This window comes from Mirounga leonina, unplaced genomic scaffold, assembly GCF_011800145.1.
Source record: "Mirounga leonina isolate KUSES-001 unplaced genomic scaffold, KU_Mleo_1.0 Mir_129, whole genome shotgun sequence".
Lineage (NCBI taxonomy): Eukaryota > Metazoa > Chordata > Mammalia > Carnivora > Phocidae > Mirounga > Mirounga leonina.
This window is the reverse complement of record NW_023270323.1, coordinates 16,156,441-16,184,357: the sequence shown is the minus strand read 5'-3', so window position 1 is coordinate 16,184,357 and position 27,917 is coordinate 16,156,441. Positions and strand designations below refer to the sequence as shown.

The 27,917-nt window shown below is 38.5% G+C and overlaps 1 protein-coding gene across 1 annotated transcript in view; it reads right to left on the bottom strand.

Moving 5' to 3' along the window:
* PRKG2 (protein kinase cGMP-dependent 2) overlaps positions 1-26,237 on the bottom strand; it is a 95,201-nt gene extending 68,964 nt beyond the window's left edge. The window contains exons 1-3 of the mRNA XM_035004697.1: positions 25,432-26,237; positions 5,550-5,716; positions 1,170-1,283 (exon numbers count right to left, since the gene is read on the bottom strand). Of these exons, the coding sequence (XP_034860588.1) occupies positions 1,170-1,283; positions 5,550-5,716; positions 25,432-25,991 (841 nt within the window). The 5' untranslated portion in view covers positions 25,992-26,237. The remainder of the gene's footprint in view (positions 1-1,169; positions 1,284-5,549; positions 5,717-25,431) is intronic.
* Between the last annotated feature and the right edge of the window lie 1,680 nt (positions 26,238-27,917).

The following is a 27,917-nucleotide window of genomic DNA, read 5'->3' as shown; positions in this document are numbered from 1 at the left end:
GAAGTGAGTAGCAAAAGATTTCCTCTCTAATTATGTTTTGCTTAGGATGATATCAAAATTAGTTTGCAATTCCTAATTACATACTACATCATCAGGATGTATTTCAGATTTGTGCTGTGATACAAGAGAAAACCAGCAGCTTGTAGCTAGATCAGAGAGTGAAGAATTCACAAGTTGATAATTGGAAGTTAAAGATCTCTCAGTGTATGAGTATGTTTTTATGTCTTTTTATGTTGTTCAGACATTGTAGCTAATGAGAGCTAATATATTTTAAGGATCTCTATGGTTACTTTTGTATAAAGTGCATACAAATCATTTTCGTAGAAATTATGCAAGACAGCTTTTGAGGCAATTTTTTTATAGGAAAGACATGGAAAGCAAGAATAAAATCTAAAGATCTAGATGAAATTACAATTGTAATTTAAAAAAAAAAAGAAGTAATGAGAGCCTATAAAATAAATCAAGCTCCAAAGCTTTGGTTTACCAAACTTTAGAGTGAATTAGATTTATCTTGACATACTTGTTAAAAATACAGATGCCTAGGCTCCATTGCCAAAGATTCTGATTTAGGTTTGGAGTGAAGCCCCAGAATCTGCATTTTTATCAAATCCTGCAGCAATTTTGAGATGCTTCAGCCAGTTCTAAACACTGAAAAACACACCTAATTAATTTCTGCCCAAGATTACCATGAATAAAGTTCATAAAAACAGGAACCCTTAAACTAATCCCAAAAGTCACTCAGGAAAACTCTCCTCAATTAATTCATATCCCTTTTGATATTTATATACTCTCCTTGGTTTCATTAATTTTTCTGGTTTATAATATGATCAGAACATCATGGAGAATGAAAAGCAAACATTCTGAATGAGCCAAAGGCAGATGTTAACACAGTAAAAAAAAAAAAAAAGTGAAGTGGCAATTAAAGCAAATATTGCAATAATTCAATAATATGAAGCCATTTTCATATTTTATATGCAGGTACCTGATAGAAATGTTATCTTAATTTGAATTATTTAGACAAGGACTTTCAATATAAATCCTGTAAGCACTGCATTTCTATTACACATGGGGCACACTGGGAGACAAAAATACTCAGCAGGCATTAGTGACTCAGATTGTCATAAACACTGGGTAATAATTCAAAAATACAACATTTCATCCCCTGTTACCTTTCACGGAGGCAGTTCTTGTACAGTTGTATAAAATGGCTAGCTCCCCAAACGTGGTCCACATAGGGATGGATGATAGAAATTTCTCCCCTTGGAACACCTCTAGTCGGCCCTCTATCAGTCAGAGTTAAAGAAAAACACAAACAATCAAAACCCATCTGGATTCCATAAATTACAAAAATAAGACAATCAGAAAGTACACAAAGCATACCGGCAAGATGTCTTATGATTCTCATCATAATATTGTGGTCGAGAGTGTAGACTGAAAGCAACTTGGCCGTATCAGCTGATCACCTTGAAAGAAAGAGTTACCTACTCTGCCTGAGGTTTTTTGTCAGTAATGGGAATACGACTAATAATATTTACTTCATAGAGTTGTTGTGAGAATTAAATACGTTAATATAGGTAGGGAACTTAGAATAATGGCTAACACATAGTAAATGCTATATTAGTGTTAGCTATTGTTAATACTATTATCATTATTACAAAGCTCTTTCCCTGAAGCGGTGGATGGCAAGTGTTATATTTAAAATTCATTCTACCCCATGAAAATACAGCACACAAAACTATTTCTCTTGTGCAAGGAACACAACAATCCCTGTATGTTCTGAAAACACAGCAGAGCTGTTCACACTAACAGAAGGACTAACTTGTCCTAACTGGGAAATGCACTGGCCCTGGAGTCTGACTGCCTGGCTCTGACCAATCACTGGCTGTGTAACCTTGGGTAAGTAATTCACCACACCTCCACTGTGGTCTAACACCTCAATCATGAAATGAATTAATAAACGGAAGTTGCTAAGAAAAGTGCTTGAGAAAAACAGTATCAAGAGAATTAGAAGACAAGCCACAGATTGGGAGAAAATATTTTTGCAAAAGACACATCTGATAAAAGAACGTTTTCCAAAATATACAAAGAACTCTCACAACTCAACAAAAAGAAAACAAACAATCTAATTTAAAAATGGGCCAAAGAGCTTAACAGACACTCACCAAGGAAGATATACAGATCGCAAATCAACATACGAAATGATGCTCCACATCGTATGTCATCAGAAAAATGCAAATTAGAACAACAATAAAATGCCACCACACACCTAGTAGAATGACAAAAATCTGGAACACTGATAACACCAAATATTAGTGAAGATGTGGAGCAACAGGAACTCTCCTACATTGCTGATGGAAACACAAAATGGGACAGTCACTTTGGAAGATGGTGTGGCAATTTCTTACAAAATTAAATGCAGCAATTGCCCTCTTTAGTACTTACCCAAAGGAGTTCAAAACTCAGATCCATCCAAAAACCTGAACACAGATGTTTATAGCAGTTTTATTTATAACTGCCAACACTTAGAAATGACCAAGATGTCCTTCAGTGGATGAACAATAAACTGTGGTACCTCCAATGGGATATTATTCAGTGCTTATAATGAAATGAGCTATCAAGCCATAAAAAGACAAGGAGGAACCTTAAGTGCATACTACTAAGTGAAAGAAGTCAATCTGAAAGGGCTGACATACTCTGTGATTCCAGCAATATGACATTCTGGAAAAGGGAAAATGCTGGAGAAAATAAAAAGATTAGTGGTTGCCAGGGACGGGGTTGGGGGAGATGAACAGGTAGAGCACAGAGAATTTTTAGGGCAGTGAAAAACACTCTGCATGGTATTATAACGATGGATATATGTCATTATACATTTGCCTAAACCCATAGAAGGTGCAACACCAAGAGTGAACCCTATGGTAAATCATGGACTTTGATGCTTTATCAATATAGGTTCACCTGTGGTTAAAAAAAAAAAAAAAAGTACCATTCTGATGAGTGATGTTGATAACGGTGGAAGCTATGCATGTGTGGGGACAGGAGAGTATGGAAAATCTCTGTAACTCCCTCTTAATTTTATTGTAAACCTAAAACTGCTCTAAAAAAGTTTATGTCTTAGAAAAATGAGAAAGAGTGCCCGACACTACTCTTCATCTAGGCAACAGCTGGGGGAAGGGAGAGAAGCAGACTCCTCATAATTCTTTCGGCCTGGTGATTCTCTTCTCCTTTCCCTTCGAACAAGGGCAAATAAAACCTTACCTAGCAAACAGTCATATGCCAAAAAGACCCACATTCTTGAGGAAGAAAAATGGTGGGGTTAGTCTCTTTCCCTTGAAGAATTATTCTTTCCTTCTCCTAATTCACTGCTAAGCAGCTCTCTCCAGCCATCCATTCACCAAATCGGATTTGAGTACCCGTGTTATACTAGGAACTGGTCCAGCAGCCAGAGAGACAGCGTGGACAAAACACAAAAAATACTTATTCTGATAGAACTTAAATTGTAGTAAGAAATAAACTCCGTTTTGGCTCCAAATCCTACAGATATAATATGAAATTTAATAATTTCTCATTACAACTAAATTCTATTCCATTGAAACCACTTAGTGGTGCTGCTGAGTTGATAACCATGGATTGTCATGCATTTCAAGTTTTTTTTCTAATTGATTATGACTCATGGTACTTGAGCAATACTGAAGAATTATATGGAATATCAGAAGTTTAAGCTAAATATGCTTTTATTATGGGCTATTCATGCCGTATATTATAAAGGGGAGATTTTTAATTAATTTGCTCAGTCAATTACATCAGGCAAGTCAGTCCTTAGATAACACCGTAATTAATTCAATTAAGAAACTGTCCAATTTTCATTGCCATGTGTGCTCTAGCCCTGATTTCTACGACTGTTATTGATACTGGTTTCTGTTCTAATTCTTATCTGCCTTAGCCTTTCATCAGAGTCACTGGCAAGGAACATGATGGGCTGACATGAGTTTCTCATCCTTTCCTAGCAGATTCCATAAAAATTTGTTAGGTTAATGATGTATCTTTTCTTGTCAGAATTTCTGGTGTTGCTAAAGCAGAAGTGAAATGGCCAAGAGAAAAGCTGAAAGAGGGGGAAATTGCTCTGGATTGTCTGTCCCTAAAAACTTGAAGGCTGGCTAAATTCAGACTATAATTCACTTCCTGGGTAGAATAATTACTTGAGAATGACTATAATTTTAAGGGTGTCTACAAAGATGTTTATGGCATATAAACATCAATATTTATGAAACTAGCATGTCTGAAGAATCAAAGTGTATGAAAACAATCTTTCATACGGTTATAAATAGAATAATACATGTTTATTACTTTGCTTAGATTGGCAACTTCTGCCCCACACCTAAGGCCCTAAGGAAACAAGGATCATAAAAGCATTCTTAGATTGCCAGGAATTAGCAGTAGAAAATAAAAGGCCACAGCAAATCTGAATTTACCACTCCATCAGGGTAAGCCACTTTAACATTCTTCCTGTAACTCAAAAAAGTGGGGGATTCAGAATTTGACAAGGGTTCAATAAGCATATGCCCTGTTCAGATCATTTATTGCTTCTATATCTAAAATAATTTTTTGAGTACCACTATAAGGCATGCACTTGATGTGCTTTAAGAAATCATTTGCCTATCTAATTTTTAAAATCTATCCAGCATATAAACATGTTCCTTATAAGCATATATGTAGAAAACCATTTATTTATTTATTTTTTTAAAGATTTATTCATTTGACAGAGAGAGACACAACGAGAGAGGGAACACAAGCAGGGGGAGTGGGAGAGGGAGAAGCAGGCTTCCCACGTAGCAGGGAGCCCGATGCGGGGCTCGATCCCAGAACCCTGGGATCATGACCTGAGCCGAAGGCAGACACTTAACGACTGAGCCACCCAGGCGTCCCATAGAAAACCATTTAAATGGTTCTAAAAACACCAGTGTTAATCTTAAGGCATTCCATTTGATTCCTATGTGCTTACATGTACCTAAATTATCTTTTGAAGTCATTCGTATATAACCAAAATATTTCACAGAACCACAAAAATAACTGTTTTCTTTATCCTGCTATAACAACCTAAAAATGTCAACAGAAGCAGCGCTATTTTGAATAGAAACATCTTTTTGCAGTTGTTGAGTTAGTGGCACTGTGATTAAAAGTACTGACTCGAGTCAGATTGCCTACATTTGCATTCTACTTCCACCACTTAGGAGCTTTGTGACCTTTCTTAGGTTACTTAACCTCTCTGTGACAGAGTCCACGTTAGGAATATGGAGAAAATAGCACTTGCCTAACAGAGTTTGTGAGATGATGAAATGAGATCTCTCTATTAAGTGCATAAAAAGCATTCAGTAAATATTATCACCAGTATGATTAGATCAACAATGTTACTATTTCATGAACTCAAATTCTGTTATGTTTTGTATAAACAGAGCAATTGGTTTTGCATTTTTATAAATGTTTGAAAAAAATAATAAGACAATAGGCAAAATATTTGTTAGATGATAACTGGAAAAATCCGTGAAACCCACCTGCTAGCACAAAGATATGGTTTCCTGGTTCTCCTTGCTTAATAATGTAACTCCCTTGCTGGTAGTTCCTCCCATACATGCATTCCACCATGTCTTTGATCTGCTGAGGATCCAGTCTCTTTAGAAACTGATTTTTATTAAGGGCCTCCATAATGAGCTTCTTCTCACTGGCGTAATGGACAAGAGATGTTAAGTTACATGAACGAAAACTGTGTTTTGCTATTTAGATTTACTTCATTTAGATTCCTGATATTACCACCTATGTACTTACAACTTTCCCAGGAGGGACAAATTTTTTTCCAGCCCCACCAGCACTGACCCTTATAATTACCATACTTCTCATGTAAAACCTTCGAAAATATTTTTGAATAGTTTTCTGTAATTGGTATTACAACAATTTTATTATCACCCTAGCTGTCATCATCACAAATGTAGCATCTCTCAAGATCTCTAGGTTAACATAAATAATATTAATATTAGTAATTGTAATGGATATATGATTTTTTAGATGGAAAGAAAATCTGGTTGGTTGGTAGAAGGTGTACGTAAGAGACTACCACACAGTACTCATTTATTCATGTATACTTGCATGCATAATACCTACAGAAGTTATTTTATATTTTATTTAGTCTTCACCACTATCCTCTGAGATAATTACTATTCTTACTTTCTGGACAAACAGACTAAAACGTAAGAAGCAACTTAATCCCCCTAGGATTTAAATCTAAGTCTGTGAGTCTGAAGACTGTACATCTATTGCTTCTTCTGAGCTAACAAAGTTAGCTCCGTTGGGACTCGCTAGATTTGATCAGAAACAGAGGGTGATGGTGGTAGACTGGGTTCACCTAGGTTTTGACCCTCAGTATGTCTAGACCAGACAGAACATGTATTTCCAATCTCATAACCTATTCATGCCCCAAATCCAAGGCCCTCTTGTTGACAGTCCTCAAACTTTCTGTTTTCTTTTGGAAAAGAAGTAGCTCAAAATAATTACCCAATCTTCATTACCATAAATTTCAAAAGTTTTATGAGCTGGCAGAAAAGTGGCCTTGTGGGCTAAGTCAGAATCTCTGCACAACATATTTGTTTTCAGTCAAATTCAGTGTGATTTCTAAAAATAGGGTTTTTTCTCTGTATCTTTCATTCAAACTCTTTCCCATCACTACCTTTACTGTTTCAAAACTTGTGATATTTTTCTACACAGAAAGTTCTCAAATGTAAAGTAAAATTTCATGGATTGGATACTTCCTTCATGACACCATCCATCAGATCATTAGGCTATGTGAAGAAAACAGAATGAAGAAATTCCTTCTGCCCTACAGTGACTCCATCATCCTCAGAGCCACACAAACTCTTTGAGTACCTTGAGAACTTACTTCCTCCTGCAACTATCACCAAATCTTGTCATTTCTCTTTACAAAAAAAATCACTGTTACTCATTTCAGTTTCTATTTTCAAGGATGTCACCACAGTCCAAGAAAAAAACTTAGGTCTGGACAACGTTAATATCTTCTTTTCAGCATTTCAGCTTCTAGCCTCTTTCCCCTGTAGTCTACTTTATATTTTATTATCAGATTATTCTTGCTAAAAAACTGACTTCATCCTGATCTCATTTTCTACTCATCTGCTAAAGCCAATAATTCATTCAGTTAATATATACCGAGAAGATACTTTGGTTACATGTTCTTCTTAGAGCAAGCAGGAGAACTGTGAACAATGCCAAAAATCCCCAGTTTTCATGGGCCTTTCATGCTCTCCTAACATTCCAGCCAGTGTTTCATCAATGCCCACATAGCCTAATTTCCCAAAATATGTTCCAAGAAGTGCTCTTCCTTTATAAGCAAAAGCGTGCTGAGTTTGAACAATTTTGGAAATTCACAATGCATACTTTCAGAGTTCAAAGAAATCTTCTAGTAAACAAATCTCTTAAACCAATGTTTCCAAACCTCAATGTCTCTTTTATTTATTTCTTCTTTTGGCTTAACTTCCATGAACATTCCATGGAAGTAGTCTGAAAACCCTTTTGCTCATAGAAGAAAAGCAACATCCCACAATCTGGTATTCACCATTTCCCACCACATGACTCCACTCCATCCATACAGTACCTACTTGCTAAAACAAATCCTTTGCTTCAGATAGGCTGGTATCCTCATTGTCTCCTATGCCTGCCAGCTTTATCCTTAGGCTTAGTCCTTGTTTTCTCCTCTAACTTAATTTCTTCTTCCCTCAATCAGCTCAAACCTTATAATTCTCCCTTTATGATCTAGTCAACCCTGTCCAGATGCTGTAGCTCACAGAATCCTTTAAGTCTATTCTAAATTCCTAGATTATTGTATTCACGTCTATTCAATTCAACAAATTTTATCAAACATTTACTTAGGACATAAAAATTAAGCATGGTCCACGGTCTCAAAGAGTTCCCAAATCTTTTTAACTTAATTGAGTGTATAACCCTATTATAATATTCTACAATTGGAAAAGAGTTCTCTCTATGACTTTTTCTCCAAACTAGATTTAAGTTCTTCAAGGACTGGGTCTTCTCTTGAATTGTCTAAGAGGTAGCGCACAACAGTGACTAAGAGTATGAACTTTGCCACTCCTTCTACAACTATGATAGACCAGCTATTACCAAAACAACTCTCCCTGCTCACACAATACAACTTCAAAAGCTAATTAAAGTATATATTTACAGATCTGTTTGAAAGCACTGGAGACCTATCAACATAACCACAGCTTGAAAAGCCATGATCAACAAGAGAATATGAGCTTGACATTCACCTCTGCTTTTCCCTTCAACACATTTGCTGATTTGTACCCAGCACTGAGCAGAGTTTTGGCAGTCTCAAAGGACTAGAAAGACCAAAGTTAATATTCAAGGCACACCGTGAAGGAAGAATCCTGGTAAAAACCCAGGATTTCAGATGGGACAGCTGTAGGGCTGCAACCCATGAATAAGCACCAGCCCAAAAAAGGCTAGCTCTGGAAAAAAACTGAACATTAACTTCAAAATGACAAATTCCTATTTTGGTTAAAATTATTTGCTCCTAGCCTGACTGCCTGCCACAAACAAAGGTAAGTGTTTTCTCTAGGATGTTCACAAAATCTAGAGACTCAAATTTTCTCTAGAGCTTTTCCCTAAAAAGTATCTGGTATGACATCAGACATACCAAGAGAAAAGACCAAATGAGTGAAGACCAAGAGAAAAAAATAATAGAAACAGACCTAATAGATCAATATATTGTAGGTTTTAGACACAGACTTTCATATAACCTTATCCAAAAAAAAACATATCAAGGACCATCACAGTCAAATTACTGAAAACCAAATAGAAAGGGAAAAATCTACAATGCAGCTGGAGAAGAAACACATTACCTCAAATGACCAACAGTATGACTGACTTACTCCTCAACTGAAATAACAGAAGCCAGAAGACAATGGGATATCTCCAAAGAGCTTTAAAATGCCTATTTCCACTATCTTTACCCAGTGAAAATAGCCTTCAAAAATAAAAGCAAAATGAATACATTTCAAAATGTCACTCCATTGGCAACAGACTCATAATAGTAGAGAGCTCCAGACAAACAGAAAATGATCCCATGTGGAAACTAATAAATGTTAGAAGGAAGAAAGGGCAATGGAAAAAGTAAATATGTGGATGACTAAAGGAAGCTTATCTTTATAAAAGAGTAATAGCAATACCTTGTGGGTTTTAAAATGTATGATAAATAAAATGTTTGAGAACAACAGTCAAGTTGTAGGAGCGGGAGGGTGGCAGTAAACATAAAGCACTAATCTATATTAGAAATCTAATAAATTAAGGAAGCATGTTGTAATTTAGGGTAACCTTTATAAGATGAGCTAAAGAATGTTTAACTAGAAAGCTAACAGAAAAGAAAATGGAATAATAATATGCATTTAATTAATCCTGGAAAATGTCAAGAAAGTAGAGAAAAAGAAACCAAAGAAGTATAACAAATAAGAAACAAACAGTAATATGTTAATATGAAAATATTTGTATTTACATTAAAGATAAATATACTAAATACTGCAATTACAAAAAAGACTGTCAGATTGAAAAATAAAATAAAAAGGAAATATGAAATGTGTGTTACTTATAAGAAGCATTCCTTAAAGATAAGGATATAGAAAGGTTGTAAGTAAGAAGGTAGAAAGATACTTATACTATATAAACACCAATTATAAAGAAAATGTTTCTTGATAGAGGAAAGTAGACTTTAATGAAAAACACATTTCTAGAAATAAAGAGAGATATTTCATATTGATATGATCAGAAAATATAAGTATTCTAAATGTATATGCAATTAATTAGATAGCATCAAAATATGAAAATAAAATTGACAACAATAAAAGAATAAACTAATCCACAATTGTTTGGGGGAGATTTTAATTCATCCCTTTAAGTAACTAACAGAACAAGCAGACAAAAATTAGTTAGAACATATTTTTAAACAATTGACTATCAAACTTAATTCCTTGACCTCACTGATATTTTAAAAGATTGCATTTGGGGCACCTGGGTGGCTCAGTTGGTTAAGTGTCCTACTCTTGCTTTTGGCTCAGGTCATGATCTCAGGACTGTAAGACTGACCCTGGTATCAGGCTCTGCACTGGGCATGGGGCCTGCTTTGGATTCTCTTTCTCCCTCTCCCTTTGCCCCTCCCCACCTCCCTCTCTAAAAATAAAATAAAGTAAAATAAAATAAATGATTGCATTCAACAAATTCAGAATACACATTCTTTTCAAGTACACAAAAACCTTCATGAATATCAATGATATGGTGAGCCACAAAGCATGTCTCAACAATACAGAGTATGTTCTTTGAACAGAATTAAGCTAGAAATCAATAACAAAAAATAATAATAAAATTCTCAAATGTTTGAGAATTGAGCCATACATTTTTTTGAGCAATATATATATTTTTTTATTTTATTTTTATTTTTAGAGAAAAAGTTTGCGTGCATGAGCTGGGGCGTTGGTGGGGGGCGGGCAGAGAGAGAGGGAGAGAGAGAATCTCAAGCAGGCTCCACACTCAGCATGGAGCCCAATGCAGGGCTTGATCTCACGACCCTGAGATCATGACCTGAGCCAAAATCAAGAGTTGGACACTTAACCAACTCAGCCACCCAGGTGCCCCAAGCAATACATTTCTAAATAGCCCATTATCAACGATCAAGTCATAAGGAAAATCAAATAGTATTTTGAAATAAATGATAAAACTGTGACATACCAAAACTTGTGAGATGTACATAAATCATGCTAAGAGGGAAACTTGTTACAGTATTAAATAGATCTATTAGGAAAGAAGAAGATAAAATCAAATAAGTGCTAGAAAAAAGCAGAGTGAGCTCAAAAAAGGGAGAAGGAAATAAACAAAATGAAAGCAGAAAATAGTAAAATAGGGGAAAAAAGTACAATGAAGAGAATCAACACAGTCTTAAAGAGTTTCTTCAGAAAGACATAAAACTGAGGAATTCATGGCAAGACAAGGAGACAGAGAGAATAAATATCAATATCCACTCTTGAAAATTTAGATGAAATGAAAAACTTCCTAGAAAAATACACAAACCAGGGCGCCTGGGTGGCTCAGTTGGTTGAGCCACTGTCTTCGGCTCAGGTCATGATCCCAGGGTCCTGGGATCGAGCCCCACGTTGGGCTCCCTGCTCCGCGGGGAGCCTCCTTCTCCCTCTCCTTCTGTCTGCTACTCCTCCTATTTGTTCTCTCTCGCTTTCTCTGTCAAGTGAATAAATAAAATCTTTAAAAAAAAAAAAAAGAAAAATACAACAAACCATATATGACAAAAGAAGAAGTAAAAAAGTGATTAGCAATTAGAAAAATTGAACAAAAAATAAAAACAGTCTCACAAAAGGCATTCTGGATCCTACCATTAGGTTTTCCAGGCACTTAAGGAAAAAATAACATTAATCTTACATAATCTTTTTCCAAAAATAAAAAAAGAAGAATTCTTCCCAACTTACTTTAGAGTATGAGAATAGCCTGATAACAAAACTCACATCACAAGAAAGAAAAATTAATGTGATTAACCACATGAAACAAATAAAAGATTAAAGAAATAGCAAAATCTTATTGGATGCAGAAGTATTTGATAAAACTAAACACCTGTATATGATTTCTAAATTTTAAAAAAGCTCTTAGCAAATTAGGAATAGACTGGAGTGGAATTTCATTAATCTTAAACAAAACAAAAACAGAAGGCATTATATCACATGGTAAAATATTCAAAGCTTTCCTCCAGGTATCAGAAATAAGACTTTTCAATCTGACCCTGAACCAGGAGTCTGAGCAAATGTAATAAGGTAAGAAAAAAATAAACACAAAGAGAAAAAAAGAAAAAATATCAAAGATGTAAACATAGGAAAAGAAGAAATAAACCTGCCATTCTTTCTAAAGACATGTTGGGTAAGTAAAGGATTCAAAGGGATGTACAGATAAACTATCAAAATTAACAAGTGATTTTGACAACTGGATACAAGGTCTCCAAACAAATACAATTATATTTCTATATCCCAGCATCAAATAATTAAAAATGAAAATTTTAAAATTACATCACTTTAAAAAGATAACAAAACATCAACTATACAGGAATATATCTAATAAAAATGTGTAAGACCTCTACAGATGGAAGTACAGAATTTTAAGAGAAATGAAAGAAAGAAATGGAAGCATATACCACAGTTGTGGATGAGAAGACTAAATTTTTTAATGATGTCGGTGCTACTCAGATCGATCAGGTTCAATGAAATCCCAATCAATATTCTGAAAAAAAAATTATGAAAATTAACAAGCTGCTTCTAAAATTCTTGGTCATAAAAAGTCCCAAGAATAGCCTTCACAACATTGAAGAACAGTAACACAGTTGGAAGACTTAAAGTAATGGATATCAGGAATTATTATACATCAAAATAATTAAGAGAGTATACTCATGGCACAAGAATGTACAAAAAGACCTTTGGAACAGAGTAGAAAGTCTAAAATCCACCTATACATACACAGAGACTTAATTTAGGACAATAAATGTACTACAGAGCTATAGGGAAAAGGGAAAAACAGACATCAATGGAAAATACATACTTCTAAAATGGGTCACCCTTGTTAATTATCAAGGAAAAGATAACCAAAACCATAACCAGGGAGAAATATAGAGGTACTGCCAAGACACTCAGCTCAATTCAAAGTTCTTCCCGCAGGGCTGGATCTTGAATTCATGCCCATTGGTGGCAGCATCGGTAATCCTATAATCCTTTTACATCCTCCGCTTGCATAATCAACTTTCTTGGAAGCAATAAATTTCTGTCCTCTAATTTGCTTCAGGAAGTTTAATTGGTTGAAGTTCACCAACAGTTCTTGTTATGTTAGAGTCCTCCATTTTCTTTCTCTGGTCCTGAATTTTAGAGGCCTCTGTTCTCACTGTTCCCTTTTGTTGAGCAACAGCAGGTATCCTGCGACCTTCTTTGCATAAGGCTCTGCTCAAAGCAGGGGCCAGTGGCCTCTGCCTTCTTTCTTATCTCTCAAGGATTTCTTGTGAGCATAGAGGTGAGGCCATGCCACTTGCATGGCATTTCACAGCTTAATTATATATACAGATAGAAAGCATATTGTAAAGCATATTTGTCAAGGGCACGTGATCTGGAGCCGCAATACCACAGGGTTTGATTCCTAATCCTGTCCCTTATGAACTGTGGAACCCTGGGCAAGTCACTTAATCTCGAGTTTCCTCAGCTGTAAAATTACAATAAACACAGTCCACAGGTCATAGGATTTCTATGACAATTTATTGAGTTCACAGTATAAACCTGTAAGAACAGCGCCCTGCACGTAAAATATATTACACCTAAGGGATAGCTATCATTCTTATAAGTCAGCAAGTTACCAGCCACTTAGAAACCTCTCAGTCAAAACAGCCCTAAAAACTATACTTAAGACCTGCCTTGATTTTATTTAGGGAGACCCCCCTCCCAATGGTGGTAAAACTCTTTTGACAATTCAGCCTTCCTGCCTGTTCGGCCTCCTGGTGCTCAGAGCACCACAGCCCACTGAACTACTTACAAGTCCCCAAACATACCAGGACACCTTGTCTCCCTGCGAGCTATTCCTCCCTCAAAACCCAGCTCGAGATCATCTTTTCCATGGAGCCTTCCCCGATCCCACCAAGCAAAGTATGCTCCCTCCTTCCTCTGTATACCTACCTCTTAGGATACGAATCACACAAGACTGCAATACATTTTAGTTTCCCCAAAGAGACTGTGATCTCCAACTGTGTGGCCATGCTTTCTCCATCCTTTTAGGACCTAAAATCTAGGAGTGCACCTGGCGCCCAGGAGGAACTCAACAAGATTAAGAATGCTAATGGACATTCAAATTCTTTTTCCAAGTTTAAAAATTATGGGTACAGAGACAAGAATGGAAATGAGAAATGTCAGCCACTTGGTAAACAAGCCACAGATAATAAGCTAAATAAGCATCTCTTTATTTCCTCCTCCCAAATATCTTTTGAGCGATAAACCAACAAGGAAAAAACCTAATAAATGCACAAGTTTATAATTTGAGAAACTAGCATGAGAACGATGAGCTCATTCCATGCGTAATCAGAAAATGAGCATGACTTTCTCCTGTCAGCTCTATCACCCTATTGCTCATGTAATTAAATACAGTTGTAATTTAATCATGTTTACTGTTACTTCATGCTCACAACAAAGACTTCTCTCTCCCTTTCTTAAATGTGTGCAGATGATCCTATTCCCATGAGCATCCAAGAACAGAGTTTAATAATGAAATGTTGAAAACAACCAAAATTTACAAGGAGGTTAATCTGACACACTCAGTGATATGCATAATCATCATTGTGCTGCATGGTAATTAGGTAGAAACGGTAAATAGTTCCCTTAAAAATCTGTAATGAGTTTTGCTCTTAAATTGTCAAACTGAACATTTCTGGAGTCAGCTATAGGGAAGCCTGTTCCTATAACAAAATACTGGCTCCCAATCATCACTGCATATTATGATCCTCTGGGGAGATTTTATAAATCTTGATGCCCAGGGCACTCACCTCAAACCAATTTAGTAAGACTCCCTGGCAGTTAAACCTCAAGCATCAGTATTTTTAAATACTCCCCAGCTGATTACAATGTGCATTTAAGGTTAAGAATTACAGCTGTAAACAAGAAAATGCAAGGGAGCTTGAAGTTGTCCTTTTCCTCTTTATTCCCACTGCACTGGAAACAAGCCTCCATTGAAGGCTCATGGAGCAATCAATTACTATCAAGTAATTAACAGTGATTGATTAATTAACAATAATCAATTAATGTCTGTTGCAGTTTTCCATATCTTATTCTCCTCTGCAATATTACAAATAAACACAGAAATAAGAAAATCATTACTCAGGGCACCTGGGTGGCTCAGTCAGTTAAGCGGCTGCCTTCAGCTCAGGTCATGGTCCCAGGGTGCTGGGATAGAGCCCCGCATCAGGCTCCCTGCTCGGCAGGAACCCTGCTTCTCCCTCTCCCACTCCCCCTGCTCCCACTTCCCTCTCTTGCTGTGTCTCTCTCTGTCAGATAAATAAATAAAATATTAAAAAAAAATCATTACTCATCTCTCCCCCCTCCCAGGAAACCATAGAGAACCTGAAACATGACCTAGCACATTGGGGGCAATGCTGTCAAGTAAGCCCCAGGACTCTGGATTTTTTTTTTTAATTGTGGTGAAATATACATTATACAAACTATACCATTTTAACCATTTTTAAGGGTATAGTGTAGTAGCATTAAGTATATTCTCACTGTTTTTCAACTATCACCACCATTCATCTACAGAACATTTTTCATCTTCCCAAACTAAAACTCTACCCATTAAACAGTAACTCCCATTCTCTGCTCTTCCCAGCTCCTGGCAACCTCCAATTCTGCTTTATGTCTCTACAAATTTGATTAGGTATGCTATATAAGTGGATTAATACAATATTTGTCCTTTTGGGTCTGACTTATTCATTTGGCATGATCTCCTCAAGGTTCATTCATGTTATAGCATGTAAAAGGAAGGAATTTCCTTCCTTTCTTAAGACTGAATAATATCTCATTGTATGTATATACTGTATTTTGTTTACCCATTCATCCCATCCCAGCGGACATTTGGGTTGTTTCCACATTTGGGCTACGATAAATAGCTCACAACATGCTGCTACAAACACGTGTGTACAAGCCTCTGGACTTTTTATGTATGGCTTTACATCTCCAGCATGGCCAACATTCTTAGCCAGGGAATCTCACAACAGAAAAGCAAAAGGACCTGGTGTAGTGTGCAGAATTCTAAGATGGCCCCATGATCTCCAACCTCTGGTGTCAAGCTCTTGTATAGTCCCTAGCCCTTGAGAGAGATGGATCCTATGATTTGCTCCTTGCCAACACAATATGGTAACAGTGATAGGAGGGTCACTCCATGTGTGTAATATAAGATTTCCGCTTAATCCACTGTAAAGAGATTCTCCAACTGGCCTTGAAGAAGTAAGCTGCTGTGTTGTGAACGGGCCTGGGAGCAAGAATATGGCTAGGAACTCTGGGCAGCCATTAGGAGCTAAGAGTAGCCTCTGCTGACAGCCAGCAAGAAAATGGAGACCCCAGTCCTACAACCACAAGGAACTGAATTCTGCCAACAATCACGTGAGCTTGGAGGAGGCCTTCTCCCACTAAAAGCTCTAGGAAGGGACACAGCTAGCTGACTCTTTGACTATAGTCTTGTGGAAACCCTGAGCAGATGACCTAATTGTTGTGCCTAAACTCCTGACCCACGGAAACTCTGAGATGACAAATTTGTGTTGTTCTAAGCTGCTGGGTTTGTGGTGGCTTATCACATAGCAAGAGAAGCTACACCTGGGTTTCCCTGAGTTTCTATTTCCAAGAAATTTCAGGTAGTAATCTTGTTCACTTTTTACCTACCTTCTCATCTGATCTAGAAAGAAGGGACTGGAAGCTACAGATCTTTTTTTCTTTCATATTTCCCAGAGCTTGATCTATAAACCTCAAAAAGATGATCAAAACTGCTGCTTGAAGTTTACTAGTTAAAATTAATTGGACACGATAAACATATATTCCTGGAAGGATTAAATGGACATTGAGAGTTCCTGATTGCTCACATTTTAGTCTGAATTATATACAAGATACCCTCTGGCCATTCCTGGCTATATATCTCAAAAAAAACAAAACAAAACAAAAACCAACCTCACAAAAACCTGTCAAACAAGACTGCACTAAAATATCTACGACTAGCAAGTTGTTTGAAGGACAGTCAACATGGAGAGGAGGAGACAAATTATTTTAAAATGAGACTTGAAGAAAAGGAAACAGTTTTAATCAAAGGATAAATACAAGAAACGTATCTTTCACAGAGAAGGTACTTCCAAAAAGAGTCTAAAAACTGAAAAGCTTTATCCTTGGCTTCAAATATGTTCCCTTTCTTGAGAATTCCATTGCAGTTTAAAACCTAGAAAAAGTCAGGTGACAGGAGCGGAGCTGCTCAGGCTTCCAGAAAGAAACGGGAGGCTTCCCTGCAAGCCGACTGCGCTTCTTCTTAGGAGGCAAAGTCAGCAGTGATGCTTCCCTCTGACCCAACAAGCACAGACAGAAAGGTCACTGTTTTCTGGACTATACTGTTTCTACTATTCTCTTTCCTGTGAATCTAGCAAGGAAATGGGCAGTGTCCAGGAAAGCATGCAAGGTCTGTAAGAAAAAACTGGGTCAGAACAGAGTAGCCCATTTCAGAAGACACGTAGAAGATGTGAGTGAGGGGAGCTGGAGGTTCCTGCTCAGGCTTCAGGACGGTGGTTCAAAGCCAGCACTGCTAAATTCATCTGGAGAAACCTATCTGCAGTCCAGCAGACCCACAAACTGCGATAAATATCGTATACATTAGTATCACAGCAAGTAAGATAAAACGGGTAGAGGTTTCGGAGCGGCTCTGCTTAAGCGGCCGGTGTCTTGACATCCAGGGGAGGTCACAGAGTTTGAGGCACGGCGAATGGTGACCCGGGCTAGTTACTTCTGCCTGCTGAGCCTCAGACAATAATACTTAGCCGGCACGTTAGTTGTGAAACTAAACGAGATAACTCTAACCTACGTCATACGGCAGTGTGCCTGGCCTGTAATAGGTACTTGAAATTGGTACTGGTGGCCACTGACTGAGAATGGAGGAAAATGAGGAGGGAACCAAAGAAAAGCACACATGATAGAAATGGGAGAGAGGAGACAGACATACAGAAAGGGGAAGCAAAAGAGGAAGAAAACAAAATTAAAGATTGAGCTTGGCTGATTAAGAAATTCAATATTCGATAACGAGTTGTTGAATGGAAGCTGTTGACGTGAGGACTGAAGGAAATCTTGGCCACTACACAGCCACTAGCCAAGGCTACTGGCTTTCGTGGAGTCTAAGAACAGCACAGTGCGTGCTAGGACTCTGGGCGTGTACACCACCCGCGGAGGTGCAGCTCCGAGGCAGCTGGGCACGTCCACCCGCACTTGGACTCTAGACTGTTCGCAGCAGTAAGGCCTCGGGTGCCAAGTGTTTTCCGAGGCTTAATGAAACATTCTTCCTAACACCTGGCAACTGGCAGCCCGGAAGACTTGAGGATAAAGTGAGAAGGAGAAAAGGGCAGCAATGAACCAAGCAGAAGAAAGGTGAGAGAGGACCCGGGGGTGGGTGCACGGTGAGGGGGAGCCCAGGGCCTTTGTCTCCTGGAGAGAAAGAAGACAAGTCAGAGGCCGGAAGTGAGAGGGACTGGGGCCAGGCATCAGAAAGTCTGCCTAAACCTCTTTAACGTCACCAAGATGTCCCGGCAGCCGCCACCTAATTTTAGGCAGGTTCCTCAACTTGTCTGTGCTCCTGACCTCCGCACCCCATTTTTTTAAACATCTTCCCCTCCATGCACACCTCCAAGGCGAGCCATTCCCACTGCAGACTGTACCTCCTATAGGAGCTGCCCGCACACATCATGGTGGAGAACACGCACTTGGCATCAGGCAGACAGATTTGAATCCTGGTTTAGGGAAATACCAACACCACGACCTTGAGCAAATTGTTGAACGACTGAGCTTTCATTTCACCTTCTCTGGTGCCATGGAAAAGCAACTCCCACCTCATCAGGCAAGTCTCTGGCCTCCATGAGGTAACGTTCAGAAAAGAATCCAGCAGTTAACCGGTAACGGTTTTCTCATACATCCCCGTGTAGCTGGGTCTGATCGGGGTGTCTCAATGCACACCATTGCTATAAAACATAACCGCTGTTCTCAAACATTCTGACCACGTACACCAGACACATCACCCAGCTGCCTTCACCCATAGCTTCTGACTATCAGATCACCACACAATTGGACTTTCTCTTCTTTCTTTCCTTATAGAGGGAGTTTCATTTCCTGCTTTTTGGAAGACTCAAGTGAAGGCAATTGTAATACAAATTTTTTAACTATCCAACTGATTATTAAAAGTCTGTACATATACTCCTTCAAATCTTTAATAATCTATTACATGAAATCTAGATATAGAACCTCTCAAACAGCAATATCTAAGTTATGATTTCATGGAAGTGTAAAAAAAAAAGAAAAAAAAAAGTTTCTTTCCCTCCCATCCCCAGCAAATGTTCCTCTACTGCAAACTGACAGCAGGGCAGCACTTTCTGGAAGCATAATTTTCAGGGAGAAATAATAGCCGGGAGTTGTTTGTAATCATACAAAACCAAAGCATTAGAAAAGTGTCCATTTCTAATTATATATTTAATTTTTTAAAAGGCTTCCCAACTAAAATGTAATTTTCATCTTGGAAAAGTGGTATATAGGAGTGTTAGAACAGACTTGAGATAGCAGAGTTTCTGGTTTTGAATCCTGGTTCTGATATTAAGAGCTGTGTAATCTTGGGCAAGTTATTTAATTTTGCATGCCTCAGCTTCCTCATCTATAGAATGGGGGTGAAAATAATACTATCTGTGTATAGGTTTGTTGTAAGAATTAAATAATTCAGTATTTGTGAAGCATTCAGAACGGTGTCCGGAACATAATTAGTGATATATAAATGCTATTATTTTTACTTTTACTAGTTATTCCATACAAACACTTCTGTCCAATAAAGGAGCTACATTTCTGTAATGCACATTCAAATGCTCGGCCCTGCTTTAGAAAGGAAACACAAATGATAACAACCATACTCTTTCTCGACCCCTTGATGTAGATCTTATTTACATGGATGACTCACTAGCATTTTCCACTTTTACCTATTCTGCTCCTGGGGTGGGAGTGACAAATGAAACTAATTGTCCTTCCTAAAACTAGAGTCAACATCTGAAATCAGATGGCAAGTCTTTGTTTTATCCTTCCTTTTCAGGGAAGAACAATAGTTTCAAATGATAGTTTTTGCGTTCTTAGTGAAAGGCAGTCATACTAGCAACTTGCCAGATGGCTCTGATTAATTTGCCTGTGTTCCACCAGACATTCAGCATGAGCTTGTAATTTTGCTCTGCCAATGCTGAAGTTTGCTAAACAGTGTCTACATAAACAGAAAATTTAATTTCAGTGAAAGGTCTGACCTGTGAATCCATGGTTGTCTTGGTGCTCAAGGCAGGTCAGACATGGTCAGAAATGCTATCTGAACTCTTCCTCGCCCTCCTTTGTCACTGATATTCAGTTCTCAGCCTTGAGAAACACTGTACTCATTTGGGAACCCATTTATGCCTCTCCATAGATATCACAGTCTGTGCTATCAGGTGGATCCAACACATTCCCTGTATCACACAGACCTGAGCTCTGAGGATCCAGCACTTGGTAAACATTGATGCAGTGGGTAAGCTCTGCTCAACTCTGCTTGTAAGAAGCCAGGAAGCACCATTGTTCTCCCTACTAATCAATAAGGCATGTCAAAATAAAGCAGACTGGTGCCCACACTGTCTGACTTGAGGACTTTGATTTTGTGGGGAATTCTAAGAACATTAGGATTGTAGAGAAAAAGAACTGGTTTCAAGGTCAAGAATCTTGGATCCTAATCTTAGCTCTGCCACTTACCATGACATATTCTGCAACTCCCCTGCACCTGTTTTCCCCCTTCTCCAGTAAAGGTTCTTCTAGCTCTAAATCCTCGGCTGTTTGCCATAATAAATTTAAATCAGAAATCAGAGCACTTGATACACTGTAGTGCTCTGACTCATCATGATTTATGACACTTCAGTAAGGCTAAGTACCTGTAATAGAAACGGGCTATGTGCCCACATAGCTCTATGCCTCTGAAGATCCAAAATGGTCAGTGATACAAAGCCAAGTCACTACAAAAGGCTATGACATACTGCAGGTTCATGCCGTTTAAGAGTAATCCCACACTGTGCCCACCTCATGTATATTCTCATTTGCTGTGGCTTTGTCCTAGAACCAAACACAGGTCCTATGTTGTCTGCATAGTTTTCCCAAACTTCTCTAGGTCATAATTCCCATCTCAGGAAATAGCAGTTCCAGTCAAAAACAACATAATCTATTTCTAAAGAAGACTCGCAAATGGCCAACAGACACAAGAAAAGATGTTCAAAATCGCTAATCATTAGGGAAATACAAATCAAAGCCACAATGATATATCACCTTGCAGCTGTCAGATGGCTAGTATCAAAAAGACAGGATATGACAAGTGTTGGCGACAATGCGGAGAAAAGGGAACCCTGTACACTATTGGTGGGAATGTAAACTGGTGCAACCAGTATGGAAAACAGTATGGAGGTTCCTCAAATCATTAAATACAATCCAGTAATTGCACTACTGGGTATTTACCCAAAGAAAATGAAAACACTAATTTGAAAAGATATGAACACCTCTATGTTTACTGCAGCATTATTTACAATAGCCAATATATGGATGCAACCTAAGTGTCCATCAATGGATGAATGCATAAAGAAGATGTGGTATATATGAATGCAGTGGAACATTACTCAGCTGTAAAAAAGAATGAGATTTTGTCACTTGTGACAACATGGATGGAACTAGAGGGTATTGTGCCAAGTGAAATAAGTCAAGGGAGAAAGACAAATACCACATAATTTCACTTATACGTAGAATCTAAAAAACAAAGCAGAACAAACAAAGAAACAGACCCATAAACACAAAGAACAAACTGGTAGTTGCCAAAAAGGAGGAGGGTGGGGGACGGATGAAGGGGAGTGGGAGGTACAGGCTTCCAGTTCTGGAAACAGTAAGTCACAGGGATGAAAGGTACAGCATAGGGATATAGTCAGTGGTATTGTAATAATCCTATAGAGCCGACAGACGGAAGCTACACTTCTGAGGAGCATGGCATTACTTACAGAGTTGTCAAATCACTATGTTGTACATCTAAAACTAATGTAACATCGTGTGTCAACTCTACTTCAGTTAAAGCATAACACATAATCTAGAACTGCAATATCCAATACAGTGGCCACGAGACACATGTGGCTATTTAATTTTAAAGTTAATTAAAATAAAAATTCCATTCCTCAGTGGCAATAGCCATATTTCCTGTGCTCACAGCCCCATTTTGCTATTGGTCACCACACTAAACAATACAGATTATAGAACACGTCCATCACTGTGGAAAGTTCTATTGAACAGCACTGGATTATGAGTTTCCCAATGCCATTAGAGTATATATGTTCTTCCACATAAACCAGGGAGGTACATCTATACAGCTTAAGCTACCCCTTCAAACCCTATGAGAATACTTGATGGATACAGGACAACAAAGTTGGCACGAGTGAGCTGCCTGGCAGTTGATGAAGTTTACTTGCCATTTACAACACCTTTGAGCACGGGGCCCCAGCAAGCTCACAGAGTACTGTGGAAGGGTTTTACAGTTTCTCATGAATTACTGGATCTGAATCTTCAAATTCGAAATCTATCAATCTCCCAATGTTATTTTATGGTTTCTGTCAGTACATCATATATCCCTAATGTTGTTGATTGCAAGAGGGCTGGGAATCTCCCCTCAATTTCTTGCTCACTGTTAAGTGCTGTATTCATCTAAGACATCCTTTTTGACAAAAAGACTGAAAAGCCATTCAATGGCTTTCTGACTCAGTGCGGAGGGAGGGACTCCAAAATGCTGTTGCCACGTATCAGTAGGAACAAATTTAGTCATAAATTCAGCCAGGAAACTTTATAAATGAAGTTCAATAAATAAGTCATGAGAACCTAATAATAAATGAAGGAACCATTTTGAAGGATACCTTAAATTCTCTAATATCTCACAGTAACTGCTTGGAAAAGTAGCTAAACCAATGAGTGCTATACGTCATCCTCTTTATCAGCAGTTAATGATGCTCCCATCTTTTCTAACACTCTAACTTCTAGAAGATTGTTTCTTGCAAAATTTTTGATAGACTATATAAAAGATATATAATAATATCCAAAGCTTACTTGGGGCTTTTCTCTAAAACTAGAACTATTTGAAACTGGAAAATGATTTGTAATGCTGACTGCTTTAAAAAAAAAACTGGAAAATTTAAAATCTCTGACTTGATGATGTTAGCTATCTATGTTTAGCCAGTTATTCCAAACTTAAGAAGAAAGACATCTGCAAGGGAGATTGCAAGAAAAGTTGAGGCAAAAACTTCTGCAAGGGAACCTGAGGTACAAACTAATCAATGAAAAATGAGTAGTCCCCAAATTCTAATTAATTTTTTTTCAATTTAGAACCAAAAGGCTTTATGAAAATATATGGGGGAATACTAGGGCAGGAATGATCTAGTTTGGTCTCTTCAGGACTTATTCATTAAAAAAAACAACAACAACAACCCATTAGCCTATTTCTTCATCACGACCTCAATGTAGACTTGTACCCATTTGACTTGCCTTTATGATGAGGGGAGTCATTGTTAATCCTTATTGAAGAGCTCTAATGTCTTCCCTCCTGTGTCCCACTCACTATAGACAGGTGGTTTGGCCCAGAAATTGACTGTACCTAACTACTGATTTTCTTTTCCTGATTATAATACAGCTAGTGAAGAAATACAAAGAAAACAATTTTTATACAAAGGAATATGTTTATCTTGGATGGTTCAGTTCCCTAACACCAGGAGAATGGTGTTCTGCCTCAAGATGGGCAAGTCTCTGGAACAAAATAATTGAACATAACTTTTGTTCAAGAGAAATCTGGTGGAATATGTAGGGAGGGTCAAAGAAGATGAATTGCTATTAAATTCTCTGATGCTTCTCTCAGATATACAAGAGCATTCCTATTTGAAAGATTTTTTGTGGGTAAATAATACACTGTGCTTACATACATAAAATAATATACTACGTAATATGTAGTATTACTATATATGCATATATCTCTGTTATATCAAAAGAGAAGACGAGATGATTTCCAACTTTTGTAAAACAAGAACAAATCCACACCATTAAAAATAAATATTACTTTTGCAAAGAGAATAGATAAGACCTTTCTAAACCAACTAATAAAACTCTCGGCTTATAACAAACTCTTCTTTTTGTTTTTTACAACAAACTTCTGAACTCTAATATTAATCAGATTTCTTTCACCCAGAGTATTATGATTAATAACCCACATGACTTGCTTCCTTGGCAAATATGTATTGATCACGCACTATGTGACTGTCAACAAATTGATGAATTAAACCTCCCTTTGTAATTCTGTTGTCAAAATTAATCATTTATTTGTTTAAGTCAGATGTTTTATGTTGATTTATATGACTTGTGTTTATGAGTAAGTTAAAATTTGTTTTAAATTCACAAATCTTGCATTTTGCATGAGAGATCCAGGCTCAGCCAAGACATTATCAAGGCAAAAGATCTAATTTCAACTAATAAATATTCATTCATTTAAAAATAATGCAGAAAAGAGACCCTAACTTGGGATGTTTCTAGTCAATCTTTCCTGGTTAGGAAATTCAACCTTCAGTTAGAAAAGAAATGTACACACACATACACGTGGACATGCATGCACGTACAAGAATGCTCTCACAAACACGTAATTTCTTGTAAAAATCAAAATTAATTTTGAATAATTAATTAATTTAATTAATTAAAATTCCAAAATTAATTCTAACTTTTCATTGTTCCCTCTGCCTGAAACGCCCTTTCCACCTCATCTATGCGTCTTTTCCTCCTTCTGGCCTCAGGTAAATGTCACCTCCTCAGCCAGGCCTCCAGGACAATCCCAATTCTGTTGTCTCCTGCCTCTCACTCCCCCTAATCGCGGACACCACCACTATACCGTTGGTTTCCATCGTATCATTTATCCCAATTAATAATTACACAACGTCTACTTGTTTTTGTGTAGACTGTCTGTCTGCCCCCGAGAAAGGCTCTGTGCTTATCTACTCACTACTATCCACTTAGCACCTAGCACGGTGGCTGGTCGGCGGTGGCGCTCAACCTAAACTGTGGGATGAATGAATGAATTCGTCCCCTTTGAGGATCCAACTTCTTCCTTTCTAAGTGCTAGCAAACAGTTTTTGCTACACATATTCATCATTCACTGTGCTTTGTGTACACATTTCAATCCACTCCTATAGGCCGAGAGAAGGGCAGACTTCCTAAGGCTCCCTCTGCACTCCCCTAGGGTTTTCAAGATAAGGGACAATGACTTTCATTAACTCAGCTCCTCCTTACACGATTCACAATCCAAAGTCCGGGTAGAGCGCAACTCCGGATCTAAAGAGAAGTTCCGCTGCGAGGGAGCCCCTTTTCCGAAGCAAACCCATTATAGAAGTCCCTGTGTCTCCAGATCTGAAAGGGTTATTATCTCTTTTCCCCGGGAGCGGCCTAAAAAAAAAATCACCCTAGTCTGGCACAATATTAAGGCTCTTGGAGTCAGAGAGTGTTGGGAACCTACCTGGAGTCCTTCCTGACTCGTGCTTTCTCGAACGAAAACTCCGGGGGTTTACTGAGGTCATAGGTTCGGGTCGTTGGCTCCGCAGACACCCCAGCTTTCGCTCCCCTCCTGCTGTGGAGGGAGACCAATCCCGAGGCCTTGCGGTGGACCTCAAGAGGCACTTTCTCTGGAGAGGCCAGCAGCGGGCTTCCTCCCTGCATGTGCACCACATCCTGGAGCTTGTTGAGCTGGATGCACTTGTTCTGGAGCTCCTCCGTGAGCTCAGCAATGGCCACGGTCTGCTTGGACAGCTGTTCCCGCAGCTCCTTCAGATGGTATTCCCGCTCCTGGATCTCGGCCTCCTTCCGCCTCAGCTCTCGCTCCAGCTCTGTCACCTTGCTCCGCAGCGCATGCGTACTGGGGTTCCCGGAGTGGCCATCCGAGTGCTTGGAATGCTTGGGTTTCACCGAACCATTTCCCATTTTGCTTGAGGACCTGAGAGGAGGCAGAGAATCGGGAGTTACCTGGTGGAGCTTCACCACCTCACAGCCCCCACCACTCCTCATTCCGATCTGTTCCATAAATAGAAACACAGCAGGTCATCACTATTTGATAAGTAATGCATTCCCCTGCTTGCAGAAGGAAAGCTATCGACTGATTTCCTTTCTCTCTCCCTGAGTTGGCACTTGGTTTCATTGTTCCCTGTCTCTTTGATGGCACAGGTGTCACACCTAAGCATTTCGCACAAGTGGCCCGAGTTACCTGCTCTTCTCTCTGGTCATTCTCCCTGGACAGCTGTCAAAAGCCTCACAACAAAACTGCGATCTGGATGTCAGCAGGACCAAGATGCCACACAAAGGAGCAGCTTCAGAGGCAGAGGCTCGGACATGTCACCACTCTCCCAACTCCCCGTGCAGCTACAGCAAGAAACCATTCCCTGATTTAGAAAACAGCCCGCCTGCATTCCTCCGCCTGACGAGACTGAGCCTTGCTATTTAACGCTTTCCTCCTGCTCTGTGCACCTACTATGTTTTGTATTTCTGATAGTGCTCACTGTTAAAAAGTTCTGGGTGGCAGTTCCTAGAAAGTAAAACAGAGGTATGGGGATTCTTTGACATCCTTTACTTTATATCCTAAAGCCAAGGTTGTACGAAAATGATGATGTATGGTACAAGGCTCCATTCTTTTCCTATTAAGAATATGCTCAATGTAGGGACGACTGGGTGGCCCAGTTGGTTAACCATCTGCCTTCAGCTTGGGCTGTGATCCCAGGGTCCTGGGATCCAATCCCACATCGGGCTCCCGGCTCCGTGGGGAGCCTGCTTCTCTCTCTGCCTGCCGTTCCCCCTGCTTATGCTCTGACAAATAAATAAACAAAATCTAAAAAAAAAAGAATATGCTCAATGTAGGCCCCAAAGTGAGTCCCTAATCCAGCAGAGCAGATCTCAGGCTGTGATACATAAATCAGGATTATCAGAGTGGTTTTAGTTGATTCAGAACTTTTTGTTGTTGTTGTTCAAAGCTATGTGCTATTTTAACATTCCTTATAAATACAAATAATTGGCCCCACAAATTGTGATTTTGTTGATATTATTGCTTAAGTGGAAGATAAATTAGGTATCAGGTTTACTGAATCAATTCAATGAAAAATTTTTAAAAATCACCTGCAGATAATAAGTGCACATGAGCAAAACCAAAAAAGAGAACTTGAAAGGGTGAGTTTAGAAAATACTGCTTTGATTAATTCCCGTAAGGTTTAAGTCTTTTTAGGCTACCTATTTAAACTTCATACTTCCGTGTGTGTACTTCTTAACAGCCATAACTCAAGAAGCATTACAACACCTGTAAACTAAGTTTAAATTATCTCTTGTTATGTAATACCCAAAGAGCTAGATGACACTTTGTAGTTACATAAACCACACATTCTTGCCCCCTCTCCCTCCAAATTTCAAACTCAAGGAGAAATGAAATGCTCAGACTGATTTCACTAGCTCCCCCAGAATAATCATGACCTCTACAGCAATAAAGGCATAGACGGAAACATGTAAAACAGCCTCTAAGTCTCAAGCAGATGCAACCAAATAGCCAAGGTACATCGCCTAAGATGGATGGCGCAAACAGAAAATAAATGTACTTATAGAAGAAGTCTTGCAATACCCAGATATTCCTGGTAGAATTCAGGTTCAAAGTAGTCATTAATAAACATTAGCCTCCAGAGAACTGCCTTCCTCTGGTGCAGAGATGTGGCAGGTTTAACCTTTAAGTTTCTCTTGACTTGGCAGCATTTACCATTCTTATATATTAAGAATATATAAAAAGGTTGAGGAGACTAGAATTCAAAGAGGTGGCCCTGGACACCCTTGTATCCAATAAGCAATTCAGAAGATGTTAGACTGGGACCTAGGAATAAACTTGAATGCAATTCTGCATGATAGGCATGAGATGGGTGCTCCCAGAGAGAGGTATCTTAAATTAATGTGTGCACAAGTTTTTAACATCCAGCAGTG